Source organism: Anser brachyrhynchus (assembly GCF_964034855.1).
Source record: "Anser brachyrhynchus genome assembly, chromosome: 7".
Taxonomy (NCBI): domain Eukaryota; kingdom Metazoa; phylum Chordata; class Aves; order Anseriformes; family Anatidae; genus Anser; species Anser brachyrhynchus.
In genome coordinates, this window is record NC_137701.1 from 41,464,766 (window position 1) to 41,489,607 (window position 24,842).

The following is a 24,842-nucleotide window of genomic DNA, read 5'->3' on the forward strand; positions in this document are numbered from 1 at the left end:
CCTTGCATTGAAGTCAATGGGAGCAGAGGTTATAAATAGCCGAAAACACTTGTCTTGTATGTACCGCGAACAACAAATTACAGAAATTTGAATTGGGTGTACTTCTGTCAGAGATTTTGTTTTGTTAACCCTTGCACTTTCATCACACAAATATGAAGCGGCTATCAAATCTAAAGTAATTTAAATAGAACGATGCAGAACCATAGCTTTAATTTTAAAGTTTATGAAAATATCCCATTTTCTGTTCCTGCCTCCCCCCCAAAACCACCTTTTTTTATTTTTAAGCAGAATCTACATTATTCCTTCAACAGCACAGATACTGAGTTTTTCTAGTATTCTTTTGGCCCACATTATGGCTTTGTGTTTTGTTTTTTGTTCTTTGTTTTTTAAATATCTGCTTTCCCTCTTACACCTGCTATCATAACTACATTTTTTTGAGAATCCAGAATACATAAACATTAAAATATTTAAAGTATCCCGCAGTAAGTCTATTTTAATTATGTATTGTAGCAACCTTAATCCCTTCCTTGTGATTCCTCCTTTCCCCACCATCCCTAGTCACCTAGGAGCATGAGTTTATCTTTACTCGTTGACACCAAGAGGCATCTTAAGGAGATAAGTCCAAAAAGTGACACCTACAATTAGTACGTTTCTAGAAGTGTCTAATCAAATCCCTACTCCTTCCAAAAAATGAGGAGTGCTCTAGAAGGTTTTCAAGGAAACAATAGGCACCCTAGAAACACATACAGAACCCATTTACATAAATAAGTTATGTGCAACCAGTCAGTACGTTTGGTTATTGCACTGAGATAAGAGTATGATGAAAGTTTCAGGGTTTGGTATGTTATTCTATTGCCAGGTTCTATATGACTTCTCCTTTATAAATCCAATAATGTCATCTATCAGTAACTACTACTTGTTTGGATCAGACCTAACCAAGAGCATCAGATTGAGATGATGCACAAAGCTTACAAAGTTTGTTTTCTGAATATCAACGAAAGAGTGTGGTTGCATAGCTTATTACTGTTGAGCCACTGCATGACTAACTCTATATCACACGTGACCACCTATTATAAAACTGAGAATTCAGCTTAAAAGCCAGAATGTTCTTGGTGCTTTCCTTATTCTTCACCAAGATCGAAGATATGACAAACTGAGGCAAGGAAAGCACTGAGGGTTGTTATAGGCAGATTTAAAATCAGTGCTTACCAGGAATAACATTAGCTTTCTGCATTCTGACAGAGTACCTTCTTCAAGTGTAGAAGACGGATCTCTCAGGTTTGGTCAAGAACCCAGGGAGTCGGGGGACAGGACACAAGTGACGCTGTCATTTTCTAGCTCCAGTTTGAAATCCAGTTCTCTCTTTTCCTTGTTTGCAAAGAACTTCCGAATTTGTATCCTTGTACTCCCGCCATTCAAAGGCAGTAGCCTACATGGAAATCCCATGGGATTATTTGCGCCTAGCAACAGAAAAAAAAATGAGAAAATCACAGTAATATGGACCACATATTAGTTATTTTGCCACAGGCCCAGTAGTTGATGATGATGAAATTAAACAACCAGAGAGCAGCAGAGCTCAAGGAAAAGCTAACTACACATAAGCACAGTTGTTTTAATTTCAGAAGTCCTGTCCCTAACCCGGGATAGCCCTGTCCTCCCGGATACTTATGGGAGGAGCAAACACCACAAGTTTGACCAAAACTAAAGAAGATGAATTGAAATCCTAGCACCTCCAGGCTTCCTATTTTCCAAGACAGTTCTCTCTCTCTTTCTTTTTCCCCCTGCTCCAGCAACCTTTTAATCTTCTAACACCGGTTAGAAGAAAATATTACGTTTTGGGGGTGAGGAGATTCACAGAAAATTCTCTCTCACCTGAATATACTCCATTTCAGAATGTTTTTATTTTCATGACTTGATGAGAACTGGCTGGGCAGATTTGCATCAGGAGCAGCAGCAGACAAGCAGAACTAAATTAATTTTGAAAAGGAAGTACTTACATGAGAAATCCCACTTGCAGTAAAATTAGAACTTTCTGGCATACAAGGAGATTGGGTTTTGTTGGATTTTTTTTGTTTGTTTTTTTAAAGATACATTAATAACCCAGACATGCCACACATGCACCTTGAAGGTCTGAAATACATCAAGTGACAGCATTCCCACGCACTGCTGTGCAGCAGGTTTTTTGGGAGACTGGGGTGGGGGTGGACCTGTTTAAAGAGAAGCTCCTTCCCTGGGCTCCCCACCACCACCATTCACCCTGAAAAAAGAACTTCTCCTTGCTCAGAACTTGCTGGGAGTTAAACGAATGCTGCATTTCCCTTCAAAATGCTCCAGTGTTCATAGAGTGGGTGTTATTTCAAACTACAAACAAGGACGCAAGGAGAATAAATTTTTGCTAGAGAGAATTGTTCACTTGAAATTGTATTTTCTGCCATGATACCAACTTTGTTCCAAGACAACATCTATAAAATCAATGGCACAGAACCCTGCACAAGAGGCGGTAAGTTATTTTTAATACACTGCTGAGAGAAATTACATGGGGGAAAAAAAAGTAGATAAATTTATGGGTGCAAACCAAACAGTATTTGGTGTTTTTTTGTTTGGTTGTTTTTTTTAGTTGGAATTATGATAGATGACAGATGATGCATTAAGGCAAGAAAGTTTCAGTGAAATATACACTTAAAATCTAGTTCCATTAAAATGTATAGCAAAATTTCCAGCCATATTGAAGAGAATTTCATCATCTGAATGTAACACCCCGCTGTTTGAACAAGTAGGAGAATATATTGCATCTTTCCAAGCCCACCTATATTATGTGTTATTTTACACAAGTTGTATATATAGCTTTTAAAATGGTGGGTTTATTCATTACATGCATTTTGAGAGTGGAGGAGTGCCATGAACTAATTGATGTACCTGTCTATGATGTACCTGTTTATTAGCAGAACTTGTCCCAAGGGATTTCAAAGCCTTCAGCACTGACCACACTGTCAGAGGCTGGATGCGTTCGGGTCGGTGTTTAGGGACTCGAGCACAGACAGCTTCCTTCTAAAAGAGGTTTGGTGAGCTCAGGAGAAGATGCCAGATGTTTAATAATCAGAAAACATACTTTTGGCAACAAGTAAGGTATGTTTTGTGGGACAGAAGTCCTAGTCATCCGATAGACATGGCATTAAGAGAACAAAGGGATGGAAGAGTCCCCTCTAAACATAGTGACACTATATATATAAGCTCTAGAGAATACTAGTGGGGTGATGGACTAACAGACTGAATAATTCAAACAACTGAAGACTTGTTTATGAAAAGCAGTGTCATAGATACTGGTGTGAGAAGGCTGGAGTATTTTATTTGGGACCTGAATACCTATCTATCAGAAAACAGAAATTCTAAGGCTTGCTGACAAAAACAAACAAAAAACCCACAGTCCATATCACTTAGAACATGGATATTGGCAGTGTATTAATTATCTGACAAGTTTTTCACTTTTTGCCTAGTTTATATTTGTATTTATGAAATAGAAGTAGTATATCAGATTAGTAATAATATTGTTCTATAGTACTAATTAGGCAAATCTACCCAGATTTTTCATACATCACATGGCAGTGCTATTGATGTTATCTATTTTAAATAAGGCCCCCTTCAGAAGATCTGATCCTGATAATGTTGTGTGTCTTCGAAACAAATTTCAGACCTTTTGTTTCTCTGTAGGCTATTAAAATTAATTGTCTGGGTACTTAATACACTATTATATTTTGTAGTATAGGATACTTAAATGATCGTTTCAAATTGTCCATTGGGTTTTGAACTCTTATTTCAATTGGCTTCAAGGAAATAAATGTATTAGAATCAGTATAACCACTACTGATACAAAATCACAAGCTGCTCATGTCGCAGAACTGTTTTGAAACTGAATTTTAAGAAGAGCCAGCCCCAAACTCATTGGTATCCTTTCAACCTTCTCTCCTCTTAGTCCTCCATTTTTGTTTGCCTCCAGCACTTAACCTCACCCACAATTTAGGAAGCACCTAGGGTTACTACAATACACAATAAAGTCCATTGCTGAAACAGCAGCAGTACGCATAAATGCCTTTTTACAAAGTTCATGCTCTGAACATTGGCCTTTTCTTGTTTTCCGAAGATTACCAGAACTGCTTTACTCTACAGCCATAAATTTGGTAACTTGTTTGGGATATGATAAACACAGAAAATACAATAACTTGAATTGAAATTGTTAAATTGTGTAGTTTAAAATTGCAGCTCTCTGCTTGTGTCCATGAGCACAGAAGTGGAAACGAGAAGCAGCAAGCGCCCTCCGTCCCCTGCCGCCGCCAGCGCAGACACAGGCAGCGGCTCCTCCACGGACGGCTGAGCTGAGGCAGAAATCTGCATGTGTGGGCCTCTGGCTGAAGCTGCCCAGCACTTCAGGACCTACCAACAAGCTCGTCTGAGGGCCGAGACGGGAGGAGAGCCAGTGACCCACATCTCGTGACGTTTCTGGAGCTTTCGGTGATTTGCAGGTTTGGGTCCCCAGTTACCCGGGACTGCTGATCTTTCACCCTTTGTCCCCAGTCTTCATCAGGCCTTTGACACACCAAATGCCAGTGGAGAAAGAAAAAAAAAAAAGGAAAACAAAGGCATGGAGAATAAAAACAATAAAAAACCACTTTGAGGCAAATGTGTTCCCCAGTTAGATGTTTGCATGGCATGGTTCATAGTAGGACAGAAATAGCATATCCTAGGGATTTAAGAGTCTTTGGAAATGGGTAACACCATAAAAACATCTGCCAACTGGAAGTACTTCTAGGGTTGGCTGGAAAACAAGAATTTTGTTTTGTAATTTGTTTTGTTCCACATCAGGAGCAAACTAAGACCTATTGAAATTTTGTGCAAGCAAAACAGAATAAAATGCATAGACAAGAGCCAGCAGGTCAGTAGTACCACTTACCTTAGCCCTCTACATCCCAGGTCCATGTCCTAACTTCAGAGCAGTCTTGCTGTGTATTTGTCTCCCACTCTGTTCATCCAGTAGTCTGATGAAACCTTCCAAAACTGCCATAAGAATGATACATTTTTGCAAAAATATTACACTGTTGATCAAGGCAACTGAAAAAGAAAAGCCAAAGAATTCCCAAACTGTTCCAGGACCCATTTGAACATTCTCCTGGTGCCTGGTATTTGTAGGGAGTGCACTGAACTGAGCTAGGTAAAATCACCAGCACACGAAACAGCTGTTAAGTTGACAAAGCAGCCAGCGTGACAGCAGCTCAAGTGAAGCAGCTCCACTCCGATTTCACCTTCAGACCACAACGTGGGGCAGGCACACTTTTAGCATGCCAATTCGGTGATCTAGCTCGACCCAGACCCCTGTCAACAGCCCAGACTTCCTTCCGACACAGTCAGTACGGGGTAACGTGAACTCCTCCGGCAGAGGTAGCAGTGACTCAGAAAAACACACCAAAATACTCTTTCTAGGAAAGAAGTTTTACAAGAATAGCAATGGGAAACTCTCTCTTTGCCATCAGACCCCCAAACCCGCGGGACGCCAGAAGTGCCACTTTTACCTCCAGGCCTGCCAAGCCTCCACGAAGCAGTAAAAGAGCACAGCTCCACGAGGGGAAACCCAGCCTCGCTGCCCAGCTGCAGCTCCTACGAAGGGGAAAGCACGTGAACGACAGCAGACACAGCACTCCCACGTTCCTAAAAGAGTGGGGGAGAAGCTGCAGCAGGGTTGCCTGTGGTCATGGCTGGGACTGACTTGTTCAGCTTTGCCAGTGACCAGGAGATGAGTGGCAAACGCACCTCAGGAGAAAACACGAACCGTGCTTACGTGACACTGAACACAGCTCAGGAAGCGAGATCCCCGTGCCATCGCTGTCTTTTCTCCAAAATCATTTGCTCACTGTGCTGCAGCAGCTAAAAATGCCAGCAAAGCGTTGGTCACCACCTCAAATGGCATCGCTAGCAAAACAGCGCTGTTTTACCAGGATATAGCCTTGGTGACTTCACCCGAGGTGTGTATGTCTGCAGTTCTGGTCTCTGTCTGCAAGAACTTCGTGGTGCTAAAGAGCACAGAGAATCACAATATCCCGAGGTGGAAGGGACCCGCAACCACCGTCAAGCCCAGCTCCAGGCTCCGCACAGGAGCACCCAAAAATCAAAATTCAAACCATACATCCGAGAGAAAGGCAGCCAAAATATCCAGGGGACAGAGTATCTACCTCATGCAAAAAAAACTAAGTATCTTGCAAGACTACAGCCAGAACGTACTTTGTTTTCAAACCCCGGCTGGCTGCACTAGCACCGTGTCACACAGCAGGCCGCGAGACCTCAGGAGGCTGCGGAAGCAGATGGGATCAGCGAATTCAGAGGAGTTAGAGTAACACACGGGCAGCAGGTCCATAAAGAGATATTAAATGGGTATTAAGAAGGCAAGGCAGGAGTGTGACTTAAATTACCTATCCCTAGCACAATAGGGATGCTGGACACGAACGAGGGCATAGAGTGCAGGCACCAGGCACACGCGCGCTCCATCGCGCCTCCTTCGCTGCTTGGGTTACTGGTTTGGACAGCGCCTTGCTCTGACCGGTGAGGCACGTTCCTATTTGTGAGTGACTCACTGAGCTTGTGCATTCCTCTAGGCGAGGATGCGTACAGCCAACTAGCCCGTAACTTAAAGGTATTGCCTGACGCCTGTCCGTCAGTAAACGTCCACAGAAGAGCGCGTGCTCAGCGCTCAGCCCAAACCAGCAGGCAGCAGCTGGTTGCTGCTACACACTTCTACCCCCCTCCACCCCCCCCATATCCACCCCCAATGCTGCTTTTTGCAGCTTTGAAATCCTGTTAAAAAATAGCCTTTGAATCTATCGAAGTTTGTATTAACCCGAGTTGGTGTCTTTTTGATGAAGGGAGCCTCTTGGGACATTTTAGCACCATTTAGACGTGGAAAGCAGCTGCTTCATCACTCACACACTTCACATTATAAGCCCTGGTATAAAACCCTTATCTTGCTTCGACACACATGTTGAAACCACAGCACTGGACAACCACCCTCCCTGCAGGAAGGCAAGGGAGAGGCTTTCTCCACCAGTGGCCTCCGCGCTCACCCTGCCTCCCCGCCTGCTGCGACCCCTGCCTTGCCTCAGGGCAGGGAGAAGGCACGAAGGCTGCACAGCATTGTCTACCAAACCCTGAGCATAAGAAGATGGTAACTTCAGTTGAGAACAAGCAAAGGTATTTATTAGAGCTGTAGGTATAAATAGAGTCCCGAGGAGCTACGCTGCCCCAGGCCGCGGGTTCGCGTACCAGCGCCGCTCTGCAAGGCTCCGCTCCTCGGTCCCAGCGTGCTCGGACAAACGCCACCACGCGTGGAGCAGCGCACGCAGCGGTGACTGCGGTGAGAAGGCGTACAAACGTATTTATTTATACAAGTCTCTCAAGTCAGATAGCTGGCAGGCACTTTGGTGTATCGCGGTAGACACCATCCCCACGCGGATCGTGTTCCTGGACCACTAAGGCGTCTGACTTGTACAAAACTGGTTTGACCCAGCGAGCAGATGTCCCAAGCCTCTTGGAAGATCCCTTTTGCAGTCTCCTTCTGTGAAGGAAGTTTCACATGGCTTCACTTTCCGCCACACAGGCTCTGGAGGTAGTGACACAAGTCCATAACCAGCGAGGAACTGCACTCTCCAGACGAGGTCGCAGCTCCGGCGCTAGCGGTGCCTCTTGCAGCCTTCTCTTCCATCACGATGGGCCCAGACGGACGTGAACTGTGCACGGCTGCCCTTAGCTTTCCCTGGCATTCTTTGGCGTGTCTTGGCATGGCTTCTTGGTTCAGACACTAAAAAATGTTTTTTCTTCCAACTGGGAATAAAGTGAATGCGTTATTCCCAGGTGAGAGCATCTGTCAACGGTACATAATTAACTCTACATTTGATAAAATGCTTACTTTTTCCACACAAATCTTGGCTTTAAAATATGGAAGTATTCTGTGTTTGAGAAAGATTTAAATTTTCTCTATACAAACAAGCAGCACCTGTAACATCTTTGTTTCCCTTCTCCAATGCCGACACCTGTGCCAAGGCTGATCTTTTTGCTCAGCAAACATTTCTCCCCACAGGGAAGAGAATTCCTCCTTTTCTCTCTCTATCAAAACAGTTTAATCCAGGTAAATAAGAAGTCTGGAAGGCTTGATAGGGATTTTCATGGAAGCTTTCAGCACAGAAGGCCCATAAGAAAAGTTACAAACAATTGAGAGGAAGACTTCAGTCACATATTCCCAGCACACTAAAACAAGCCTCCGACCACAGGCTTCTTTAGGCAGCTGTCCTGATACACATTTGTCAAAGTGCAAAATAATCCTAACTAGTAATAAACAAATCTACTGCATATGAAAAAGTAGGTTTTTGGGGGTTGCTTTTTTCTTAGAGTACCTCTTTTTTTTGCCTAGCCTCTCCCATATAACCATCAGTGTTACCCATGTGCTGATGCCTCGATGCTTTTTTTTTTTTTTTTTTACATCCATTTACTTCTCTTACGAGAGCTCTGACATACAGCCCGGCCCTGTTTGAATGACAACACCCCAGGTCCGTGCTGGCAGTGTTCAGCGCAAAGTCGCCGGCCACATGAATAATTCAACATCAGCTACGGAACGGCTTGTGCCATCTCCATAGCAATAAATACTGCGACGCCCTGAGAGCAGCAGATTATATATAAGCATTCCAAATCTCTTCAGAAGATTAGATTTTATGGGAGGACTAGAGGACCATCCATTAATAAACATACAGGAAAAATACCATGGGGGGTACAGGGCGGCTGTCTTCCTGTACCCCACTTGGAAACTCTGAAGTGGCTTCCCCCTTGCCCAAGCCGTGACACCTTCAGGGGAAAGCATTTCTCCTGTTACTGTTCAAACAGACCCTTGGAAGTGAGACCAAAGATAACGCCTTGCTCTCACCAAGTTTTTCCTTCTCCGATCCTGGGTGCACCACCCTCCAGTTCCCAAGATTAATATTCAGAACACTTTGCTATTTCTGCTGTTTTGAAAGCACAGACGGTGCCACAGCCAGCAGCTGGACGTTAGGAAAGCACAATGCTGAATGACTTGTTGCTAACACTAACAAATTAATTCCTACGGTATTTTTCCCCACTCAGAGGTGTTTTTTTGTTGTTGTAAATTTGAATGTTCACCTAATTAAAAAAATAGTTAACGTTGCCAGTTGTTCAGTCAAAGCCTAGATCAAGACTAGTTCATTTGCAGGGCACAAATATGGATTTTGTTTAAAAGAACCCCCTGGACATCCTGATCTGCTAAAGGAAGCTACCAGCAGCACCACCGATTAAAGTCATCTGCTCTAGGGCACTGAATGTCCAGCACCGAACTACTGAGGTTCTACTGAGGTTTGTGTTCTTCCTTTAGCTGGTCGTCTCTGCTTTACGGACAGGGAAAGATGAGACTGGAGTTCTAACTTACGCTAAAGTTCCTCAATCAAGTCTGTATCCAGACTCAGCAGAAGACAGTGGTTTCCAGAGCCCTGTCCTGGAAGAGCCCCTTGGAAAGCTGTGCGCCTCCTCCCAGCAGGCCTGGCACCCCACAGCATTCCAGCTGGGTCCAACACAGATGACAGGACTGGTGCCCAGCGCTGCACTCAGAACATCCATACTGCCGAAACGGCGGGATAAGATGCTACAGAGTACACGGAGCTGTGTCCAGACTGAACTCATGTCATTCTTCTACATACACAGTACTTTTCAGAAAATGCTGCAGCACAAAGAGATCAAGTATTTGATGTAACCATCTTTCCTAGTATCTGTCAGATGCTGTGATTTGATATTTTACTGTTTGAGAAAGGCACAATGAATTCAGCCAACACCATCAGTACTGTTAATCATCTACGTGACAGATTGTCTCTCTGCTCCAATACTTTTAGTAGTAAACACAGAGAGGTGAAAACTCCAAGTAAAAAGCCTAGCAAACCCTTTTTAAGCTCACGTTGTGCACTGAACTTTGCCTGAGGCTTTGCCCCGTCTGTCCATAAAGCTACCTCCTTCTCACCTCCACTTCCAGAGGTCCCTGGCTGTCCTCATCTGCGCACTGCGGCAGTCGGGGACCTCTGCGAACAGGCTGCCTCGCGTCCCGTTTGGTTTAAGTACCAGCGCCTGTTCTGTCATACAAATGTATATGGAAGAAACGCATGCGTGCACCAGGCAGCTAGAACCAAGGAACCTCAGGCAATAATCTGCATCAGAAGATTATCGCTAACTTAGCTACTGATTTCGCAGTTGCGACGTTCACTGTTACTTCCACTCACATAACACCTTCAATCCAAGAGATTGATTCATTTGACTCATTTCTGAAATACTCTCCTTCCCAGGCCGCAGCTGTTTAACAGTCAGCCCAGCATGCGTATCCAAAGCAAACCAGAATGCATTCAGGCAACAGAGCCTTTGACCTCCTATTAAAAAACAATATATAATTCTTTTTTGGCAGCACTAGATTTTGTCAGATTCTCGTGAAGTATAATTAAGAAACCTAGCAACTGCTAGCAATTCTGTTTTGCAGAGCTATACTATGCAGTCTCTTAAACCCATGAAGTGCCTATCTGCAAGCTAGGCTGCTATTTCTGCACTAGTAGAAATGTAGAAAAAGGCAAGCCACTCAGTCATAGAAGGACAAGGAAGACTGGGACTGAAAAGGAGAAATTAGAGGAAACAGGAGAGCAGAACCTGGCAGCCATAAAGCCAAGAAAGGAACCTTAAAGCAAATTTTGAATGCAGAGATGAAACATGGCTTAATGGCTCATTACTTTTTAGTTTCTTAGATTACCTGGAGGATTTCAAGCCAACAAGGATTTTTTTTTCAAAAAAGATAAAAGGACACCGTCACTCCATAGTTACTCTTCCATTTGGAGTAACAAATGATATGAAAATATCAAGAGGTACAGGTAGAGAACACAGTCTTCCTTCCAGGTACAAAGCTGAATTCTTCCCCATAAGATTAAGGGACATCACATCCCCTCCTGCAAGACATGCTTTAGGAGGTTTGCATGGACGCAGTTGATGTCATATCCAAAAAGTACACCATTTCCGTGCTGTACTATTTTAGGATCCAGTCCAGCACAGGAAAAAACACACCCAGACAAACAACAGTCAACAAGCCTCAGTACCTTGGTTTTAAATTTTTGTTGACCTGAACCAACTCTACCTGGGAGCATGTGACTGGAAATACCCATTGCTGCATTAGTATACATTTGTTACTAATAGACAGTAACAGAACTAAAAACACTCTTTTGTTTGACTTGAAAACATTCTATTTAATTTATACAAATAACTACTAAATAGAAAAAGTAGATTAAAACAAAATAGTTATTTTTTTCTGGCAGAGTTTAAATGCATATTATATAGCTTAGAAGAAATAAAATGCATTCTCCCCACAGCATTCATGACCTAAAATTCTACTTAATTCCTCCACTGCTTTCCTCTTCTAGATCAGTAAGATACTAGACACATTGTCATGTGGGTAACAGCTATATATATGTTCCATATTTGAACTGAAAATTGTTACAGACCACACACCTACAAATGTGAAGCACTTAAAATGTGACTATTGAGTTGTAATATGATAATACAGAAAACAATTATGTTTCAGGTTATAGTGTTACAAAAACATTTGTGTAAGAAATCATGAAAGAGGCCACATAAAAATAAGCTTTAACTTTATGCACTTATTTTACAGTTTAAAAAACTGGCAAGTGCACTAGTAATAAATAATTTGCAAGTTTTGTATAAACGAGAAATTCCTAATGTTCAGCATTATTGTAAACATCAGTACACATGTAAAATGCAGCTAAAATCTGACAGTTACATTTTCAGTTTACCAAATTCATTTCCTATTATTCAGGCATAGATCAATGTAGTATACAGCCAATCATATTTTTGGCAAGTCATGTCATTAAAATTAACAGTGACAGTGCAAGTAAGGAATGCAAAGAATTCCTAGTGCAATAAAGAAGAGAAGCACAGGCAATATTGCTGATTAAAATTTACCACTTCCATGTGTTCACCCTGGGAGTGATTAGGAGAATTAAAAAAAAAGGGGGGGGGGATAGGGGGGAAGTAGCTGTTCAAAGCCATTATTTAATGCCCTGATCTTGTCTTAGGATTTCTCTGTCTTCCTTCAGGCCACTACCTTTGCAACAGTACATCCAGCATGAGTCTTTACAGCTTGACCATTTGTGAAATGCCCATTGTAGTCACTGAGCAAAGTCCATATGGTTCTGATGTCTCCCAAACAGATGGCTTGGTAGAAACTTCTGCCTCTATAAGAAGCCACATGGGGACCAATTATATAAACTGTCTAGCCAGACTACTTCTGAACCAGACAAGTGCCTTCCTGTCAGGAGAGCACCATGAGAAGGTCAACAGTCAGCTTTCAGTTTATCTAAGGAATTATCAATTTTGGTCAAAGTCTTTTTGATTCGCAGGGCTGTTAGTCTTGCTGATGGATTTTGATACCAGCATTCTTTCATCAACTTGGCAAGAGATGTTAATGTCTGGGAAAAGAAGAAGAAACAAGACACGTGTAAGTATATAAATCATGAGTCAGAAAAGCAATAGATTGGGTTGTTAAGCACTAACACAATATGGTTTTATTGCCTCATTATTAGTCAATTTTCGGAGTCTACAGATAACTTACTGCTATTTGGGTATTTGAAATACAAGAGTTTCAAGTGTTGAGAAGTAGTTCAATAACAAATGAAAAAGTAACTAGTAACTAGACAATGGGTTGATTGCAGTGTCAAACTAGCATCATCTTTAAAAAGTCCAAAAAAATTGTTTGAAAAAACACTATAGAATCTCTTTTCAGTGAAACTGATTCCTACAAGATGAATGACGAAAAGCCAGAGAAAGTACAGATTTTTCTGTCTGATTTCATCACATCCAGAGCAGCTTCAGATGGCTGGGATTCAGAGCTGGCTGATGTGGGAGCACAGGTCACGGCTCTACAACCAAAACCTAACATGAGACTTATCAGCAGTGCAGGCCCTAGCCAGATTCAAACCAAGCTCCACAGTTTTAGTAATAAAGAACACAACAGCTGATCAACCTGAGGAGTCCAGACTAATTCTGTCGAAGAAAAATGTTTCAGCAGCAGCCTTTCAAGCAGAACAGTCCCTTATCCTGTAGGTAGGAGAGGGATCAAAATTCTGTTGTAAATCTGCATGCTTACGAGTCACAGGAAGGCCTACACAGGCTACCGTTCCTACTGCAATTTCCTCCTTGGAGAGTGAACAACAACATAGAGAGAGAAGCTTTAAAGCAATTAATTCATGTTACTGAAGGGCCAGTCTGTGAATAGCTCAGATTTAACAATCAAAATTTTGCTCAATGCATTTTCTTCCTTTTCCAACACCAAGGTCCACACATGTAGGCTTCTGAAATCTGTACAGCTAATGCTCCTGGCAAGTAGCATTGAGATCATTTCAATTTCAAGTGATAACCGAAAATAGCTTGCATGACTACAGCTCGGAAGAAGAAAGATCAGCTCATATATTCCGCAAACCATACACAGGCATATCCACTTACAGGGTCTGAGAACCACCTGTTGGGAATGTTCGGCCTTTGCTGATCTACACAGACCACTTTTCTCATGTCTTCAAAACTGGGATCATTTGGGACCAGGTCATAAAATGGAGGTTTATAGTCTTCTACAATACCTAGTGAGATACAAACAAGAGAGGCATTATTTACTGTCAATGAAACAGCATCTCTGAAAAGAGAACACTCATGATCTAACCACCCAAGAAGCACAAAAAGATTTTTAAAATAAATCAACACCACCATGTCAAACTGTCACAAAAAAACGGAATAGCACTTACTACTATAGGAAGAGTTTTTCCTACCCAAAACGTTAATCGGCACATACTATAATACTGAAGATTAGAAACCATATCCATTTTGCAGATGCTTGAGCTGAAGTGATGAGAAATAAATTCACTTGCCAGAAGGCCACCTTCTATAATGCACAGAAGTTTAGCAACTACTAGAAAACTGGGATTTCTACTAGCAAAGTACAAAAATTTCCAGGTCTGCATTGCTCGTTTGTTTTTAATAGGCTCATCATACACTTTGCCTTATTTTATGATTCATGACGAAGTCCAGAAAGGACACCAGTATCTACAGACACTCAACACTGGTAATTCCTGGTAATTCACGTACAATTTCTTGTTGTTATATAGTAAAATGCCTAGGGTAATCAGAACATACCATCACAAAACCAACCACCTGGAAGTCTGTGGAAACCAGTATTTGCGTTTTCACAGACTCTGCTTTGAAAAGTGAGGAAACAAAAAGCTGATGTGTGTGCTCTCAACTTATCACCCAGGTTACATAAAACTGGCAGGCTAGAAAGCCTTTTGCCTACTCACTGAGGCATGTGCGCAGCACTGCTGCTTCATCAGTGGATTAAGCTCACAAATGATCCAGGGAACTCAACTTTCTTAGGAAGCCAATTTAAAAACTAGTGTTCATAGACAGACATTTGGGCCAGCAGCTCGGAGAAATACTGAGTGAGTGCGGCTCTCTGTGTACAGTAGGAGCATGGGCAGAACAATGCTAGAACTGCTTCTTAGCAGATGGCAGCTGTCCTATAATCAGATGCACAAGACATTCAGGACATTTTCTAAGAACCTTTTTCTACTTTAGTATATCCAAAGCAATAGAAACTTCACTACAGTGGTTGGGATTTAGTTTTCTTGTTCTGTTAAGATGAAAATCCCATAGATTCTCTATCTGCGAAGACTAGTCAAAAGAGAACCGCTCTTCAACAAACTGCAAGTCACGTAGAGAACTGTAGGTCAGTTCAGAGATCTGTCTACCCAAGCAAGCTACCAGAACGAACAACGAATAGGCTGCAGGGTTTGCCTTACGGTGTTCTGATATGGATGCATGACAGACTACGTATGCTACATGCTGCATGAAGCAGCATCACCTACATTTTCAAGCAATTCTTAATTGCATATACTGAACATCATCTAGAAGGCTGAAATCTTATTTTTACATTCCTCCTGCTTCCTCCCAGAACACAAAATAAAATTTATTGCAAGAACTTGAAACTACAAAAAAGCTCTTGTGTATCTGCATCATCTGAAATGGTAGAAAAAGTAGTGTTGTTTTTTTTCTAAACACAATTCAAATGCAAAGCCTCAGAGCTATATCACACTACTCCGAAAGTGATGCCAGGGTCATTAAGACATTAATGGATTACCTTTATCACTAGGAGCGAGTCCGGCTCTATTTTAATTCACTATGTTCATGTGGTCTTTCCAACAGAGTATATGGATGGCTACTTCAGATATGACATATCACATACGAACTGAATTTGGTCTAGCCTTTACTCTAATAGAGTAATTTTGAAGTACTCTGATCTACCACAGCCAAACATCACAGACCCTGTGGGATCACCGCTGGCTCTGCAACAGTTTGTCTGCTATGCCAGCAAGCCACTATAACCTCTAGCCCACACCACTACTCCTAACAAAACTGTCGTTCTGAACTGTGACACGCTTCCCTTTCCCACTTCCAGAGGAAAGAAAACAAGCCTCTTACTACAAGAGACACCCTTGAAGTTGTTCAGCATGACCTATAGCTTGCTATTTTCTGGACAGTTTCAAGATGACTTTTGTCATTGACAATAGGGTGTTGTTTCTTTCCCCGGGGCAGCTGTCTTTTTGCTGTTCAAATCAATTGGAACTCAGAGCAGCATTTTTTCCACCTTTAGTCTTTGTGGCTTTAAAGAAAGCTTATCCTATGCACTTTTTAATATACTGCTGGAGCAATGTAAGATCTACCCAAACACCTAAGTAACAGATACAGCCTTGCAGATACAATGCTGATAACATACCAGTGGTGGCTTTGAGCAGCAACCACCTTTCGGTTTGTGGCATTAACATCAAGGTCACAATACTGGAAATGACACTGAAGGTCCACAAGGAACTGAAGTGCGTGTGTCAGAGGCCAGGTAAACAAAGATGCCACAGCACTGTGCACTAGGGAAGGCACACATTCAGCAGCAGTGGACAACCGCTCTGCGGAGAACAAGCACTGCTCACAGAGTAAGAGACGTGTGGGGCTTAAATCACACTTCTGAGTACCGGGAGAGATGCTGAGGGGCCCCTACCCAAGCACAAAGACAATCCACAAGTACTCTTGGTTGCGGAGGAGTTTAATAACACATTTTCCTCCTTATACCAAGCCACAACAGAAAAGTATTAAGAATCACTATCACCTTGCAGATCATTAGAGAAAAAACCAATCAGACTCACTAGTCAGATTACAGCAACTTAAGAATCTCCAAGAATGGATATGCAAAACCAGGGCGACTCACGGGAACAGACTTTGTCTTTCCACTCGGTACATGATAGACAGCAAGTATCCACCAGCATAGGATAAACAGCAAAAATGTATAGCGCACCTAAATTACAACTGTCTCTTGCCCCTCTAACACATGCTATCACCTGGTTCACACGAGCACACTACCTTGACCTCAGCATGCTCACTCCAAGTGCCAAAGTCTTATTACAGATCAAACAGGGTTATCTGAATGACCACCTGATGAAGTAACGATTTCCACACAGCCAGCCATTCGGATTTTTGAGAGAAAAATGTTTACTTCACCTCAAACCAGTGCAAGGAAATGAAATTACTTCTGGCAACAGCTAGAAATACAAAACAACTGGAAACACGTACGGTTAAATTAGTATTACAGTCGCCTTAAACTTAAGACTTTATTGACATGACTAATGTCATGAAGTAGCCGTATTACTGTTAAAAGTGCTTCCATGGTAGCACCGAGCTCAGTCTGAATTAAATTACTGAAGCCTTTATTTATCTTCTTTGGTAGGTCTGCAGTCCATGCCGAGTTTCATACTATCTTTGTTAAGCTGTAAACACGATCTAAACCTCACTAAATGGCACTATATATTTAAATATTCCCTATATATATATTGATATATGTGCCCTTTCATGAAATTTTCATTTGAGAGGTAACTAGGTAAGCCTGTGTGTTATCTACCATATACACACACTACACAAAAAAATTAATAGATAAAGAGTAAGACATGTAATATTCCAAAAAGGTTCATTAGCCTCCAAAACAGCACTGTAACAAAACAGATTTCAGATGAGCTCCTTAAAATTTAAGGCTAGCAATAAAAACAAACATATCAAAACCTTACGTATGAAGTTTGGTCATGATGTAGACTGCTAGGTCCAAACAGAAGATACTCTACACGGTGCCCACCTAGGAGCACGTACCCCTTAAGCACTGCTGGTCCCACCCCTCACACCTATGAACACCATCCCTCAGAAGACAGCAGAGGAGCACAGTGCACGCGCTCATCTCATGCACAGGTTTCCATCCTTGTAACAGGGAGTGCTGCCTACTACAGTGAATTCATCAGCCCGTCCTACCATGGCAGCTGGTAGACCACAGATCGCTGAAACAGGCAAAGCACAGAATGCAAAGCTGCACTGAAAACAATGAAGTTATGGTCCAAATCCTCAAGGCACTCCACCTGACGTGAACTGCAACCCAGAGGTTTTCAGACACTGGGAAATGCAATCAGCAACGCTTTATAACTGCCTACAACATACATTTGCCAATGAACAGAGTACAAAAAAATTAACACCATGAATTCACAGGACTTTCCTCCTCTCTCCAGTTAACCACATACACCTTAACGTGAGGTCATCATCCCTCTTTGTGATTCAGCTGACATGTTCTTGTACCTCCTCTTGCTGCATCCCTCTTCAAGGAACTCCTCTGATGGGGCAGTAAGAAAGGTGGCAGGATCACAAGCTATGCTCTGGCCACAGACAGAAATCCTGTGGATGTCCCCTTCTGCTCCTAGTGTCACTCCCAAGGTTACACCCAGGAGCTGCACACCCTGCAAGTTAAACCCCAAAACAGCTGTCCAGCCACACAGATTAGCCTGGTCTTTTGATCTCAGAGGAGAATCCATTTTAGATCTCTTTAGAATTACTGAAGGCTTATAAGGACGCTTCAATTAGTTCCTGAGCCTACCCACTGCATTTTACTACCTTTAAGTCAGCTTTGTTTAAGCACCTTTTAAATATCCTAGAGAAGACAGACAGGTGCTTGGGACAGAGCTCAAGTCCCCAGAGAACTTCCCGGCAAATTTGGAAGGTCCACAGATCTTCTCAGAAGTGCCTCCTTCCAAGGGCCTGCCTTCTCAAAACAAGTCTCACTGCAGTGATGGTGGAGACAACTAGCTGCTTGGTGGCTGCTGTACTGAGAACTACCTTTGGCAAGGAAATAATACTTTATTATTTTTTTTAACTCATGGGTAAATAATTTTAGCCAACAACAAATAACATATGAAATGAAAGGTTCTTGTTTAGAAGTCCTGTATTGTAACAGAATAACACCATCTGTTTGCTACTAGAGAACCTACATGCTCCCTGCAGTCCAATGAAACACCAACTGGACAGGATTTCCACTGCCTTCAGCAAGCAGAGGGCAGATGATGCCCAAGAAACAACATGAAGCGAATAACTTAACTTCCTTTGGCATTGGAGCCAGGCTTTGTTACTCTGCATTAGCTACCGTGAGTCTTCGCTGTCCTGGCTTACGGCAGCCTACCCCCATCCAGTCAGTGCTCGCTCACACCCATCTCTCTCCAGTAAAAATGCTTACTCTGTCCCCTTCGGCTCTTGGCAGGTGCCTCCTGGGAACATCTGCAAAGAAACCTTAATCCTCTCCTCTACAGTCTTCCCTCAAGTTCCTACTTGCAATAGTTCCCTCAAAAAGAAGCCACAAACTACCGCCTGCCATTCTGACCATGCTTCCTTTGTTGGGGTTCATGCTTGGACCAGCTGGCACAGGACATCTGCGCTGTGGGGTCCCAACCGCCAGCATGGCTTCAGACATGCCACAGTAACACAACCGAACAGCCATCTTTCCTGAAGCACATTTTTTGTTTGATATCGGTAATGGAATCCCAGTTTTGGCTTACATGGGAGTAACAGAAGTAATAAACAAATATGAAGATTCAGAATTTCCTCAGATTTAAACATGTTACAATTAACAACTTGTCGCTGCCAGCATCTGCGCACGTGCCTGACGGACATCTTCTGAGTCCCCAGAGAACAAAACCCAAGGGACAAAAATCAGAAAGGACTTAGACACTGACAAGGACAAGAAAAACCACACCAGCAGATACCCAGCTTCAAGGTTCTTAAATTCAGATTCCCTTGCCAATGAAATAATGCAACACTGTGCATTACAAAACAGAAATTTCAAGACCACTTTTTCAATCAGAATTGTACTTCAACCAAATCCTGCTTTGTGAGTCTGTTTAACTCGGTAAATCAAGAGCATCCCTGAGTTCTGATCACTTCACTTCTTAACTTTCTACATGTTTTCCTTCTCTGTTCCATAGGTACTGTCATGGGAAATAGACGCCTAGGAGCATTCACTATGGTTTAACGGCACAGAGAAAAGTTCAGAGATTTCATGGGTCTAAAATTTTAGCTCAACCATTTGACATAAATTGTTTCTCATCGTTATTTCAGATTTAGCAAGGGACCCTCCTTCTCTTCCTTAAAAGAAGTGAGGCAAAAATACTTCATCGTGGTACCCAACTTAAATTCTAAAGAGGCAGCAAAACGTCAGGAATATAAATATTTTGGAGGCCCAGTATTTTGCTGTACATTCTACGTATTACAGTGGCAGATGTTTTGCAGTGAATTATTTGCTTAATACATTTTAAAAACAGAGACAGGAGTCCTAAATACTTACCATTGCTAACCATGCGTCTAGCTACTTCCCAAAGGACCAGCCCAAAAGCCCAGATGTCGACCCTTTTGTAAGAGTCGAAGCAGTCTGCCTGGATGGTTTCGTCCAAGACTTCTGGAGCCATATAGCGTTTGGTACCCACACGGGGATTGTTCCCCACATCCAACTGATTCGTGCTTTGGGAGTGCATAACCGCAAGGCCTGAGCGACAGAAAGAAACACAGTTAAATTCCCTTCAAAACTACACATTTAAAATCGAATGTGAGCAGTGACACCCACCAGACAGTTTCTTAAAAGGAAGGAACTGAGAGTCCAACCGTCCAAAGATCAACTGGGTCAGCTCCAAACCTGCTGTCAAAAACAGCCACTGTGTCCATAGACTTAGACCAATTATCTCCTAAGGGATTACCATTAAGCATGTTATTGCACTGTTGTAAAACGTTATTATAGGAACTGAGTGTTTTGCAGCCACTGGATGTCACCGGCGCTCTAGGCACATATATGCAGAAGGCCAGGCATCTGTTACTTAGAAGAAAACAATTTTACCCAGCATTCAAATTTATTTATAGAACTTTTGGGTAGGCGGTTATAACCAAACCGTGGGGAAGAGAAGAAAAACACTGCATGACGGATATACACAAGTTAAAAAAAATAAAGCTGAAAAATAAAACCCACCATATTTGTAGTAGCTTGAAAAATAAACATCCTCAAAGTGATCTAGAATGAGTCAGTCAAAACCACTCTACCTGGTTTCTACTAATTACCAAACATTTAAGCAAAGAACATTATGTGAGGGACTAAATTACTGTAAATTTGGAAACACACAAAGTACTCATCTTGCCATGGTAAACAGAGAGCACTGCAAATTGAACAGCAACAGGTGCATGACATAACTAAGCAATAGGGAAGAAACAGACTGTGATTTCCTCAACAACTCTTGCAAGAAGGACATATACTGTTCACATTTAACATGATTTTATTTTAGATGAAACTTAAGAAGCTTTTACTTCAGTCCCACAAAGCACTAACCTATCTACAATACAGATTGTATTTCACAGTAACACAACCTGGAAAACTCTCTCCTGCAATTTAAATGCCCTTCAGGTAATTTCAGGTTGCTAAGAAAATGCTCATATCTTTCTAGAAAGATACCATTCTATTTTTTTTTTTATCCTCAATAGGTACTTATTATTATTATACATACGTATGTATATTTAATCTTCCACACTGGAAACAGAGGTTAGAAAAAGAGTTCCCGGCAAACTCTGAACATGTCAAGACTCTGGAGAACTTAATCGTTAAAAATCATAATGCTCCATCCAAATTGGGCAAAACAGATCCAATAAACTGACAGGTCAAAGGTTTAGGGCTGAGGGATGCAAGTCAGCATCCTGTACGCTACAAACTAAGAAAGTGTTGCAATAAGGTCAGGGGACAACCATGTTGTAATCAGGTTCTCATCACGGTGGCATCCATGCTGCTTACAAGAGCTAGGAAGCAGATATTGCACTGCTTCATTTTCCTTTCACCTCAGGAGATGTCAATGCACATTTAAATCAAGGGAGCTCTTGAAAGATAAATCTCTGGGGGGGGGGATTGTCAGGGGTACGTATTAAAACACATTGTTTTCAGGATGCCAAACGAATCACCTTTAGCATACCGGAATATCTTCCAGGAACAGAAATTGAACAAATGCATTTTGTTAGCATTCCTCGTGCTTTCCTTACAAATACGATACAAATACTAGAGCTTGCTTCAACCTGATGGTCATGACTCTAGGAGGGAAAGCGAGGGTGGAGTGGAAGGAGGGAGTAAGAAGAGGGTTGAGTTTATTTTTCTTTTTATACAAGCTTTATTCTGCCATTTCTCAACTAAGACCTGTTACCACACACATTTGCTTTACAAGCAGAATTAACTAACTACAGGGCAGAACTTTTCCAGGTCTATCAGTGGCCACAGATTGAAGTGAGGTTGACATCTATCCTTGGACTTTATCACAGTTTCTGTTTAGCTAGGACATACCTGACACAGACAATTTTGTAACTGCAGCTCTGGATACTTGGGGTGCTGTTCGAGATGCTAGCACCCAGCACGCTTGCTGAAGGACAAGCAAAGCAGCTGATTCACAAAGCTCTTGCATTTACTGCCAGCCAGAAGGACTAAGACTGAATGGCAGCAAACACCGAGCTCCAGAAGTGGAGCATCTGAACTGCAGACAAAACTCATACTCCAAACAATAGACATATGTCAAAGCAATTTTATTCCTCAGTTTTCCAAACCAACACATTCTTATAGTGGGTACATTGCAAATCCAGAACCTGGGGTGACTGACAGAACCAAGTCCAGCTTAGCTCTGGGCAGCTGTAGCGAATCTTTATCTGCTCTAATCAGTCTTTAAGCACAATTTTTTTTACATAGCCCATTTGTTGATACAGAAGAGAAGACCACCGGAGAAGGAAAAAAAAAGACAAAGCTATAGAGGAAAAAAGGGCATGAATATATCCCAGAAGCAAGAAAAACCTTCGATAAATCTTCTCCTTACATATAAGTAACAAAGACTGCATCACAAGAGCATACATTAAGTTTTCAAGTTTAAAAAAAATAGATATTTTATCATAAAAACTAAAACAGGAAACATTTATGGCTGTGCTATCCCAGAAAATCTCTCATATTTCTGAGGCTTCTAGATAAATGTAGTAGGAGGGCTACAAAGATGATCAGAGGGCTGGAGCACCTCTCCTATGGAAAAAGGCTGAGAAGGCTGAGAGAGCTGGGGCTGTTCAGCCTGGAGAAGAGAAGGCTCTGGGGTGACCTCACTGCAGCCTTTCAGTACTTAAAGGGATGTTACAAAAAAGATGGAGAAGGACTCTTTACTTGGGTAGATAATGGTAGGACAAGGGGGAATGGGCTTAAACTAAAAGAGGATAGATATAGACTAGACATTAGGAGGAAATTCTTCACTGTACGGGTAGCAAGACACCGGAGCCGGAGCAGGTTGCCCACAGAAGCTGTGGATGCCCCATCCCTGGAGGGTTCAAGGCCGGGCTGGATGGGGCCCTGGCCAACCTGATCTAGGGGGTGGCGTCCCTGCCTATGGCAGGGGGTTGGAGGTAGATAATCTTTAATGTCCCTTCCAACCCGAGCTATTCTATGGTTTCACATGATCAGTGTGGTGATAATCAACGCCAGTATGCTCTAGCCTCTTCTCAAGTGTGAATTATGAACTAAAAGCCAGTCTGTGAAGTTTTGCATTTTTCAACATACGGCTCCATATTTTTTAATTATTATTTTTTATTTATTTATTTTTTAACTTACTATTCCCTCTGCAAATTTAGATAGGCCAGCCCTCTGTGGCCCAGGTGTGTGGCTTTTATGTATTTCCTGGGTGTACCTCATGACCCACAGGAATTATGCACTGGAATTATCAAAATCCCACTTACTAATACACTTCTCATCTAGCCAGTGACTTCCCTGTACTATTATTCTATTATTCTACCACTATCTTCTCCCATGCGTTTACAAAATAAGTTTTGGCAGACAACCCCCCCCCCCCCCCAATATGAACACACTTGCAACTCGTTCTCAGCATCCTACCAGCTAAAAGCCTAAAACCAGCTGGTCAAGGGGAATTCAGTTCTGGACTCCATGAATTACCTTGGAAAAGGCTCTAGCTAGACGGATGTCAGTAAGACGTACAGAGCTTGGAACAGTGAGTGCACGATTCTTAGACATGAAGCAGGAGGACATTTACTTCAGAAGCAAAGTGAACCCTAACAACTGCTACCTGCAGAAACCTATGAATGGCATTCAGCAACAAAAACCCCAAGAACAAGTCAAAAACAACGGAATTATTTCTGAACTCAGACACTGTACTGAGCCTCTTCAGTAGTGGCAGCAGCAGAGCAGCATCTCTAAGTTGTAAGTGCCATCTAGCGGCTGTTATAGTCCTGCAGGGTAACATCAGAAAATCTTAAGGTTATTTTAAGGTTACTTCAAGGCTTTTCAGGTTGGAGTTATCTAATATATTTATATTTATAATTATATTACTGCAGGAACACAGAGTATATTAGCACTGAAATGAACTCACCTAAATCTGCTATGCAGCACTGTCCATTTTTCTTGACGAGGATATTTTTGCTCTTCAAGTCCCGATGAGAAATGGCAGGCTTCCCCTGGGTTCCAAATATCTCAATGTGCAAATGTGCAAGACCGCTAGCTATGGACAGTACTATTCGCAGGCAGCTGACCGTGTCCAGGGTAGTGAGCTGCAGGTAGTCATACAGAGACCCCATTTCATGGTAGTGGGTAATTAACCACAGCTGGGTACTAGAGTTTCTGGAAGTCATATCAGATGCAATAAAACCTAAAATAAATAAATAAATAAATGAAGGAGAGAGGAAGAAAAAAGATGACAGAGCTCCTTCAAGACTCTCCTGAGAAAAGAATCAATACCACTATGCCTCTCCTGTAATTTAAAACTTAATTTAATTAAAACTTGTCCTCCATCATACTGCACTGAAAACAGACTGCAGGTTATTACCATGATCGAAAAAAGAGATTATTTATTCTGGAACTTTAACTCAAGCCTACACACAAGAATATCCATATCCTATTTTTTTTTCAGACAGTCACACCAAACAATTACTTGCCAGGACCACATACTTGAAAAAAGGTTTTAAAATATATTTTTTTTTTTGTTGTTGTTGTTTATTTCTACTCTCCCCCCTTCTCTTCCCTTCCAAAGGACTTGGCAGGTTTAGCTTCCAGTTAAAGAAACCACCAGGTAGTAGCACATCTGCTGTTGTCCACTCAACAGGATTACACTGCAAAGCAGCAATAAAATTTCATTTCTTATTCGAGGACAAGTAGCAGCCAGTGTAAGCTTCTGAGAAAAGGTTTAGAAGTGTTTTCATGTAAGCTTCAGATCTCAGACAGACAATATATGTTGTACCAGCTTCACATTTACATTCAAGGTGAGTCTCTGGAGCACTTCAACAATCAGCCTTCGCATGTCAGAAGCTTACTGTCC

General features: G+C 42.0%; 2 protein-coding genes across 6 annotated transcripts in view; both read right to left on the bottom strand.

Moving 5' to 3' along the window:
* ACVR1C (activin A receptor type 1C) overlaps positions 1–1,865 on the bottom strand; it is a 40,322-nt gene extending 38,457 nt beyond the window's left edge. The window contains exon 1 of the mRNA XM_080600056.1: positions 1,210–1,865. The gene's annotated coding sequence lies outside the window, so the exon portion shown is untranslated. The remainder of the gene's footprint in view (positions 1–1,209) is intronic.
* Positions 1,866–7,214: 5,349 nt separating this feature from the next.
* ACVR1 (activin A receptor type 1) overlaps positions 7,215–24,842 on the bottom strand; it is a 71,869-nt gene continuing 54,241 nt past the window's right edge. For all 5 annotated transcript variants that reach the window (XM_080600062.1, XM_080600061.1, XM_080600065.1 and 2 more), the window contains exons 7-10: positions 23,901–24,176; positions 19,817–20,014; positions 13,582–13,712; positions 7,215–12,548 (exon numbers count right to left, since the gene is read on the bottom strand). In XM_080600062.1, the coding sequence (XP_080456188.1) occupies positions 12,414–12,548; positions 13,582–13,712; positions 19,817–20,014; positions 23,901–24,176 (740 nt within the window). In that variant the 3' untranslated portion in view covers positions 7,215–12,413. The remainder of the gene's footprint in view (positions 12,549–13,581; positions 13,713–19,816; positions 20,015–23,900; positions 24,177–24,842) is intronic.